This window comes from Chenopodium quinoa, unplaced genomic scaffold, assembly GCF_001683475.1.
Source record: "Chenopodium quinoa cultivar QQ74 unplaced genomic scaffold, ASM168347v1, whole genome shotgun sequence".
NCBI classification, from domain to species: Eukaryota; Viridiplantae; Streptophyta; class Magnoliopsida; order Caryophyllales; family Amaranthaceae; genus Chenopodium; species Chenopodium quinoa.
The window spans coordinates 5,369,051-5,378,534 of NW_018745024.1; the positions used below are offsets into that span (position 1 = coordinate 5,369,051).

General features: G+C 34.2%; 1 protein-coding gene across 1 annotated transcript; it reads left to right on the forward strand.

Annotated features, from left to right (window-relative positions):
- The first annotated feature begins 254 nt into the window (after positions 1–254).
- On the forward strand, positions 255–9,236 carry LOC110708362 (protein EIN4-like). The gene is made up of 2 exons (XM_021886478.1): positions 255–2,738; positions 8,249–9,236. Exons 1-2 carry the CDS (start codon positions 1,020–1,022, stop codon positions 8,762–8,764), a joined length of 2,235 nt encoding a protein of 744 aa, XP_021742170.1. The 5' UTR covers positions 255–1,019; the 3' UTR covers positions 8,765–9,236.
- The last annotated feature ends 248 nt before the right edge of the window (positions 9,237–9,484 follow it).

Below are 9,484 nucleotides of genomic sequence, written 5' to 3' on the forward strand. Positions count from 1 at the left end.
AGTCTAGTACAGTAAGATCGAGTCGAACCTATTTTAAATTTAAGTCATGCTAAATCATTATGTTCAAACAAGTTGAAAATCAATCAGTTTCTAACACCTCTAATCTCGTTTTTGTTTATTGTAGATTGAGCTCTAGACTCTGGTGCATTGTGCTTAATGCATAAACCAAGCATTGCCAAATCTCTAGACATCAAATTGGAAATTTTGCAAATTCAATAGATTTGTTTTTGACGAGGTTGCACCGGTGCATCAAAGTAGGGTGTGTAGACTGTCGAAACGTCTAGGTTCGGTTCATAAAAATCTTGGTGGGCCTTCTGTGACCTGCCAAACCGCTTTCTTTCTCTCTTATTTTTCATTTCATTGTTCAAACTTCAAAGCAAGCTGTAAGATTTTTTTTTTTTTTTTTTTTCAAGTAGCTGCACCATTTCTGCTTCAGAGTGAAAGCTGCCATCTAAAGCTAAACTCCATCAAAATCAAAATTGGATCCATAAAAACTGAGTTTCACTTTTAATTTGTTTTGGGTCTTTAGATTTCTAAAAAAAGGTACGATCTTGCATGATTTTTGTATTTGGGTTGAAGATAAATTGATGAATTTGAACTTGAGAACTTTATTGTAACTGGGTTTTTGGTGTTCTTGCTGAAAATGACCCCAGGTTAGTGTTTTTGTGATTATTCCTGCAGATTATTCAGATTTTGATTCCCAATTTTAGCTTAATTTATTTTTTTAATTTTTTTTATTAAAATTTCTGGGTTTTTGATTACTTGAAGAAATAGCAAAGGAATTTAAATTATTGAAACATTGGATTTTTGTAATATTTGAACAGATTCAGTTGAATATACTCATATAGAGATGGGTGTTGGCCTGTTACTGATTTTCTATCAAATTTCATTGTTTATAATTTAAGGGTTTTTCTTCAAATTTTAATCCCCATTGTTAGAAATTAGACTTTGTTGAGGTATTTGATAAAAAGGGGTTTATATTTGTTTTATGGGTTAAGAAGTGTGGTGTAATTGGTGCAATGATGAGAGTGATTGCCATTGGATTGTTGGTTTGCACTCTCATTTTGTCTGTATCAACCATTGTTTGTGGATACTCACATTGTAATTGTGATGATGAGGGGTTTTGGAGCATTAACATCATTATGGAATGCCAAAAAGTGAGTGATTTCTTGATTGCCATTGCCTATTTCTCGATACCAATTGAACTAGTATACTTCATTAGTTGCGCGAATGTTCCCTTCAAATGGGTACTCGTCGAATTCATTGGTTTCATTGTACTCTGTGGAATGACCCATTTGCTCAATGGATGGACTTACTATGGTCCTCACTCATTTCAGCTCATGATGTCACTTACAATATTCAAATTCTTAACAGCTTTGGTTTCGTGTGCCACAGCAATAACCCTTTTAACTTTGATCCCTCTTTTACTTAAATTGAAAGTTAGAGAGGTGTTTTTGACTCAAAATGTCTTGGAATTGGACCAAGAGGTTGGAATAATGAAAAAGAAGAAGGAAGCTAGTTGGCATGTTCGAATGCTCACTCGAGAAATAAGGAAATCACTCGATAAGCATACTATACTACACACTACTTTGGTTGAACTTTCCAATATTTTGGACTTGCAGAATTGTGCTGTTTGGATGCCAAATAATATTAAGACTTCAATGAACTTGACCCATGAGTTGAAGCCTAGCCCCTCAAATATCTTTCCTAGTAATATCCCAATGAATGATCGCGATGTTCAGGAGATACGTGAAAGTGAGGGAGTGAGGATTTTAAGACCAGATTCAGCACTGGGAATGGCAAGCAGTGGTGGTTTGGAGGTTTCTGGTTCTGTGGCAGCAATTCGAATGCCATTGCTGAATGTTTCAAATTTCAAAGGTGGGACTCCTGAATTGGTTCAAACTTCTTATGCCATACTAGTTTTGGTTCTTCCAAGCTCAACTGATAGGGCTTGGAGCCATCATGAATTAGAAATGGTAGAAGTGGTTGCTGATCAAGTAGCTGTGGCCCTTTCTCATGCTAATGTTCTTGAAGAGTCTCAGCTGATGAGAGATCAACTAAAGGAGCGAAATCGTGTTCTGCAGCAGGCTAAGAAGGACGCGATCATGGCAAACCAAGCTAGAGATTCATTCCAAAAGGTGATGAGCCATGGAATGAGGAGGCCAATGCACTCAATTCTCGGTCTTCTTTCAATGTTTGAAGAGAATATGAATTTTGAGCAAAAAATCATGGTTGACACCATGGTGAGAACTGGTAACGTGATCTCAACTTTATTAAATGATGTGACAGAAATATCTACAAAAGACAATGGAAGATTCCCTTTGGAGATGAGGCTTTTCCACCTGCATTCCATGATTAAGGAAACTTCTTGCCTGGCCAAATGTTTATTTGTTTATCAAGGGTTCAGCTTTTCTCCTGATGTTGAGAGTAGCTTGCCAGCCCAGGTGATTGGTGATGAGAGAAGAACATTTCAGGTTTTGCTACACATGGTAGGGCACCTACTGCATTTTTCGCTTAAAGGGGGCTTAATGATTCTTCGAGTGTCTGAAGAAACTGGCAGTGTGGGAAAGAATGATAATAAGTGGGGGATGTGGAGGTCAGCTTCTGCTGACGAGTTCATTAAAGTAAAGTTTGAGTTTGACATAAGTGGAGGTCATCCGACAGACACTGTCAGGAGAACCCAAAATGATGCAAATAAGGAAGTTTTGAGCTTCAACATGTGCAAAAGGCTAGCTCAGGTCAGTGCTTCAGAGCTCCCTTTTCTTAAGCTATGTTATCTTGCATTTGTTTCATTATTATATATGGTTTCAGGATTATTATCTTGAATAAGGTTTTGAATGACCGTCTTCTGAAATTTCTTCTACACTTATTTGCATGGTTATTTTTCTAAAAATTACTATCAACGGCAGTTCACACGGTTTAGGCAAATTGTGGTTGTGATGTTGATGATTTGATGAAAGTTTATGATATATGTGCGTCTGCTGACACTGCTCATTGAGTCTTTAAAAGTTCATTCTCGTAGTATAATCAGTGATACATCTATTAAGCTTAAGTTGCGTCTGTAAGCTTGAAATTGATTTCAATTTTTTGAATTCAGTTTTGGAGATTGAATCTGAAAAGTAATTTTAAGATTGTGTTTGAAAAACACCAATTTCAATCTGAAATTTCAATTTTCACTTCACTTTTTAAGAAGTAATTTGAATTTCAATTCCAGGATTTTATATTTTATTAGTTTTGCAAGTTGATAGAATTCCAATTGCTATAAATCAAAGTATGATACTAGTTTGCTAGTTGCTAGAATTTCTACTCAACTACTCCGTAGTTGTTTTGTCAATATACAATTCTCTAAGAAGTACTGTAAAATGAAATATTATAAACCAAGTACAAGAACATTGGAAAATAGCTTTGTAGTCACTATAATCCTATTCTCCCAAACAAGGTCAATTGGCCTCTTTTCAATCAGCAGCACATATTGTACATGTCACTTTCCTGTCGCTTTGAGCCTGTAGACACATTCTGCAACCAAAATTTAATCAGTGTTTGAAAAAGTGCACCTAAGGTGCGCCTAGGCTCTGAGGTGCAAGGCGATCAGGGGTGAGCGCTTAATTAGGTCTAGGTAAGGCGTTTTGGGTTAGGCACACCCGAGGTGCACATGAGGCAAACTTCAGCTTTTAACTGCCCATATACTGCGCCTCACTTCAAAGAGGCGCACTAGGCGCGCACCCCTCTCGCTTCAGTGCGTCTTGAGCTTTTTTATACATTGAATTTAATTGAAAAAGATTTTTTTTTTTTATTTATTTATTTTTTTTTTTTTTTTGCTATTATTAAATATATGGTCGTAGGTTGCCTTAGTAATCTACGACCATAGATTTATTAAAAGCACATACTCCCTTAGTTATGTTTGACACTTTTAGTGTTCCTTTTTAAATGTTACGTTTCAATTATTTTCTAGATTCATGTAAATTTCTTTTTTACACATTCCCCCTCATGTATACCTACTTTCAATGAACTATTCTCGTTTAGTAAAATAATTACTTACTCCAAAAGCAAGTATTCCTATTTACATAAATATTTACCTATTTCCAAGGCAAATATTCTTATTTCCAATGATTAATTTATGTCTTAATACTTGATATATGTGATATCTAATATTTGCTTTCCACTATCTTATTTTCCTTAATAACCGCACAAAATCACCAAACGTAACCTTCTTTAAAAAAACAGAGGGTGTACTGAAACTACTAATTAAAATTGAGCTCAAGGGGCTTGTATAGAATTAAGAGTTCACTTAACCTTTTCATGAATATCCTTTTAAAAAAAAATCAAAAACCTTTTCCTCAAACATTGAGCTCTAGGCTCTAGTAGCCGTTGGTTTTGGGGGTTACAAAATATGAACTCTGAAGCTAGTAATAATAGGTAAAAAATACAAACAAAAGACAGGATTGATATGAACAAATGTAAGGTACGAAAATTTAATGATTTTTATGTGGAAAAAATCCTCACTAACTATGTAGGGGAAAAAACCACCAACCGTCACTAATCGGTTACAATTACGAGTGTCCCTTTCTCAATACCCTTCACATTTCAAGTACTCTAATCTAAATTCCTATGTTTGCTTGTAATACCTCACATATCTATCCCTGGCATTACAAACTCTCCTTTCAAGACTATATCAGTACATCTTGCATCCTAAGATTGCTTTTAAAATCTCTCCCTGATGTTATGTTCTACATTCCAAACCCTCAAGCCTTCTTTATACTTCCTCCGTTCTATTTTTATTGCACCATGAGTGATTTCAAACTTGGCTACTAATATCTTTAATTATACTTTTGTAAAACTTATAAAAAAAATTGATATTTGAAAAGTAGATTTCTAGATGAATCTAACTAGATCCCACATGATTGTTTTTCACTATAGATAAATCACTAAAGATGACCAAAGAAGATAATGTGTAAAAGTCCTTATGGTGCAACAAAAGAAAAACGGAGGAAGTATAGAGGATTACAAGCAAACAATATCTTAAAAGATCTAAAATTTTACTCAGATTAGGAAACTAACAAAATTAAGTATAGAGGATTACAAGCAAACAATATCTTAAAAGATCTAAAATTTTACTCGGATTAGGAAACTAACAAAATTATTTCCTAATTATACTGAAACCTCATTTTCTAAATACAATGTATATAATCTAGGAAATTAATGTGACATTATCTTCTACTTAATATTCCAATGTACATCACAAGCTATTTGATTAGCTAACAGTAATTTTGCCAAACCAAAAGTAGGATGTTGTGGAGGTTATTACTTGCCCTACCTTGACTTTACCTTGTGTCAAATGTCTTATCGCCAAGCATCCCAATGTCAAGTCTTTGCTATACATTAGAAATAAACCCAATTACCTCCTAGAGCATGCCTACGAAACCCTTTTGCTCCCCCGAAACAACTGTGAGCATGTGACAAAGCCTACTTGCACGACTACACGAGTCCACTTAATCTTCCCAACTGGACGTACTTTTCATGATTAGATCCGAGACCTATCACGATTTCTTGGACTTACTCCCATGTTAGGCCCCGTTCACCTTCACCTTATTTTTGCTGAACTGAAATTAATTTTACTGAAAAAAAATTTATATTTGCTGAACTTAAATTAATTTTACTGAACTGAAATTATTTTTATTGATTTTGTATTATAATTATTCTTTAAGAAAACTGAATTTTATTGAACTAAACTTATTTTTAGTGAACTGAAATTAATTTTATTGAACTGAACTTATTTTTACTAAACTGAAATTATTTTTACTTAATATTATTTTTTTAAGATGAAGTGAACCTGGCCTTAATCTTGAAACTGAACAAGTAATTGATTAAATAAAAAAATATTTTTGAAGGTGTAGCATAAAAAAAAATAATAAATTTATGAAATTATAAAAAGAAAAGATGGAAATGCAAGCTAGCGAGGCTTCATTTCCATGGTGCAAGCAAACAAATTTTATTTACATCCCGCTTCCAGACATTCAGTCCCCTCTTGTGTGTTTTAGTTTCAAAATATCTCTCATTTACAGCAAATACAAAATAGCAGATCCTAGATGATGAGCTGTTGACTTCATGGCAAAATGCTAAATAAATTATCACTCAAATGAATCTAAATGTGTAACTTATGATGAAGAAATTGAACTAAATTTAGATGCTTTAACACCTCAAATGAGCAATTCAATACCACCAACATGAAATATAAGCCCTTTTGTTGCTTAATTGATTAAAGTTAGTACATCAAATTATCCAAAAAAACCAAAATTTGATGAAATAAACAGCTGATGTGGATCTACTAAGGCCTGAAAGAAACAAGGATAGTTTTCAGTTCTTGCAATAATTACAAATTTCTTGTCAGTAAGTTGCATAAATCGCAGTAAGTGTTTTTGGTTTGTGTGGTGTCTAAGAGAGAACATGGGGGGTTTGTCGCACTTGTAGGGTAGTGAAGAGAACACAATGTATTCTGACATGATATTGGTAGATGGTAGCTGATTTTGTTGAAGTAGTTCTCAAATATTGATAAAATCTGAGAATCCATTGAACTTGAGTGAAAAGCTTGAAGAAGAAGTCAAAGCTATATAAAGCTTTAAGAGAATTTTTTATTGATTTGTAAGAATGAATGGATCATACAAGTTGTGAGAGAGTCTCGTCTATATAGAATTACAAGCTGAGAAAAGAAGAGAATCTAAGTTTGTTATGGGATTAACAAACTTCTAACAAACTGTGCCACATTAGCATATGACTAGGCAACTAATAACAAACTTCTAAAGAACAATCTAGAATTATCTAGAATTAGAAATTACATCATCAAATGCTTGACTTGAATATACTGCTGACCTGTGACTTGAATGAGCTGCTACATGCTTGTGCTGCTGCTTGCTGACAGCATGGGCATCATCATCTCCAACATGTATATTGTTGATTTGTTGCACCATACTCCATGAGTCGTTTTTAATTTTCCATGTCATGGTTTGAGGGAGGATGAGTAATCGGGTTATGTTGGTTGGGTGACAAGTACTAGGATATAATTTGAAGCAAGGATATTATATTGTCAAGTAACTGTTTGGTTAACATAACACTACACAAAAAATTGCAATTGCTAGGAGGTGAATTTTCAGAACTATTACTAGAAGCCATATGATAGAGGTCCAATTACTTTGAGAGTTTAAGGAACTAAGTTAGCAAGTTCTGTAAGAACTAGAATTTCCTAGGAAGTTGATGTTCATACCTTTCAAATTTTCAACCAAATGACCACTATGTTTGGCCAGTTGGCCACTATAGAGTATTGCCTTTAGTGATTAATTTAGAAGTTCTGAAGCACAAGTTAGCAAAAGACAAGTGGCAATTGGGGGCACATTCTGTTGTATATATAATGATATTATCTTAGTATCAGACCATGTCACCATTTTAGCTTTAGCCCCGGTCTCAAGCATAATATGACTAGCACAGAGCTGGAGAGCTTAACATTTTAGCCTGGCAAGACGGGTCTTCACAACCTTAAACACAACTTTAAAACCAACACTAGATTATAAAGTTTAGGCTAAAAAAAAAAAAAAATAAATAAAAAAAAACTGAATGAAAGTTCCCACAGCTGACACCATGTTGTTCCATGTAGTGGGTCGCCAGTTACCCACAGTTTTCTGGCTGGGCGCATGGCCACATAGGCAGTTTAGCACAGTCAGCATTAGCGTTACACATAACCATACTGTTTTCATTATGGTTCGTATATCTTACCAGAGCATTCTTAGTTATGAATGAAAGTTTAATTTTCTTCGTGAGGAAACATACTTTACCTCACTACTACTAGGTGAAAATTTGAAAATGACTCTATTACCTCGCGAGAAAAACCAACTCTTCCCATGAACGTGAGGTGGCGAGGAACTTTTTTCCGCACCATTTTTCCTCACGTAAATTTTTTTTCATGGATGAGACTGTTCTAATGCCCATATCCCATCACTCTTCCTTGGGCTTCTATTATGAATTTGGATACTAAAATAGCTGTGGCCTTTTTGAGCTTGTTTCTGTCATTAAGATTTAAGAATCTCAAGTATTTGGCCAGTAGTTGATAACTGACATGTATTTGTCTTGGCTTACGCTTAATCTTCTTTGTGAATCACTTGATTTTTTTTATGTTCTTGATATATACTTTTGCCTTTTTTTTAGTTTACATGACTTGGTTTTGATCTTACAAAATTCTGACTTCTTTTGTTCATTAAAGATGATGCAGGGTGATATCTGGATATCTCTAAACTCATATGGCTTGCCGCAGAATATGACTCTTGTTCTTCGATTTCAAAAGCAAAAACACCTTCCTGATGGAAACTCTTATATGCCGGAGCACACATTTTCTAACTCTCGCTTTAGAGGCTTAAAGGTCTTGATTTCTGATGATGATAATGTAAATCGGACAGTGACAAAGAGGTTGCTGGAGAAGTTAGGCTGTGAAGTATTTGCCTGTTCCTCTGGTTTCAAGTGCCTCACTGCTTTGGCACCTTCGCAAAACACTATTAGAGTTGTGCTACTTGACCTTCACATGCCTGAAATGGATGGTTTTGAAGTCGCAAGAAGAATCAGGAAATTGTATAGCGGAGGCGGTCCATCTATTATAGCCATAACAGCAAGTGCAGAGGATAATATATGGGAGAGATGCTTACAAATTGGGATGAATGGTCTAATAAGGAAACCTGTGGTGCTGCAGGGAATAATTGATGAGTTCCGAAGGGTCCTCAGGTGACCAAAATGAGAGTTTCTCGAGGTATTAGATTTATTTTAGAACATAGGCAGCCAAGCATGTCAATTTATACGTACATCGTTACCCTTTAATCTGGGATTAGGAATGTCCATCACAGGCATTAGAAGTTCAGTTACTTTGTTTGCTAACAGTAGCTGATGGCTGAGACATCTTTTTATAATTTTTTTTTTTTTTTTTTTTTTTTTTTAATTTTGAAAACTGTAGTAAAATGTGTCATTGATTTAACATAATGTCTAGTATGAACTATACTATACATGATATACATAGCAAGGATAGAATATTTTTATAAGACAATAATTTATAGCAATTTTTTGTGATAAAAAGATAGCAAATCAGCAAATGCTAAGCATTTTTATTGACAAAATTAGGATAAATCTGTATTGCTATTTTAGGGAAGTGGGCTTAGTGTTGTTTTAAAGACTAGAATAGACCCGGTCTACAATAACTTATTGTAGACCTAACCTTCTAGTATACCATACGAATGTGATTATATCATACGAAATATGATTATATTACTACGAAAGTGATTATATCATTTTGAAATTGTTATGTAAATGTATCACTCAAAAAGTAAATTTATCATTATAAAAAGTATGAAATGGTAAATTACATCATTCAAAAGATGATTTTTAAATTTTATCATCCTAAAGATAATTATATAATCTCATTAAATGGTTTAATATGAGATTATATAATTCAAAA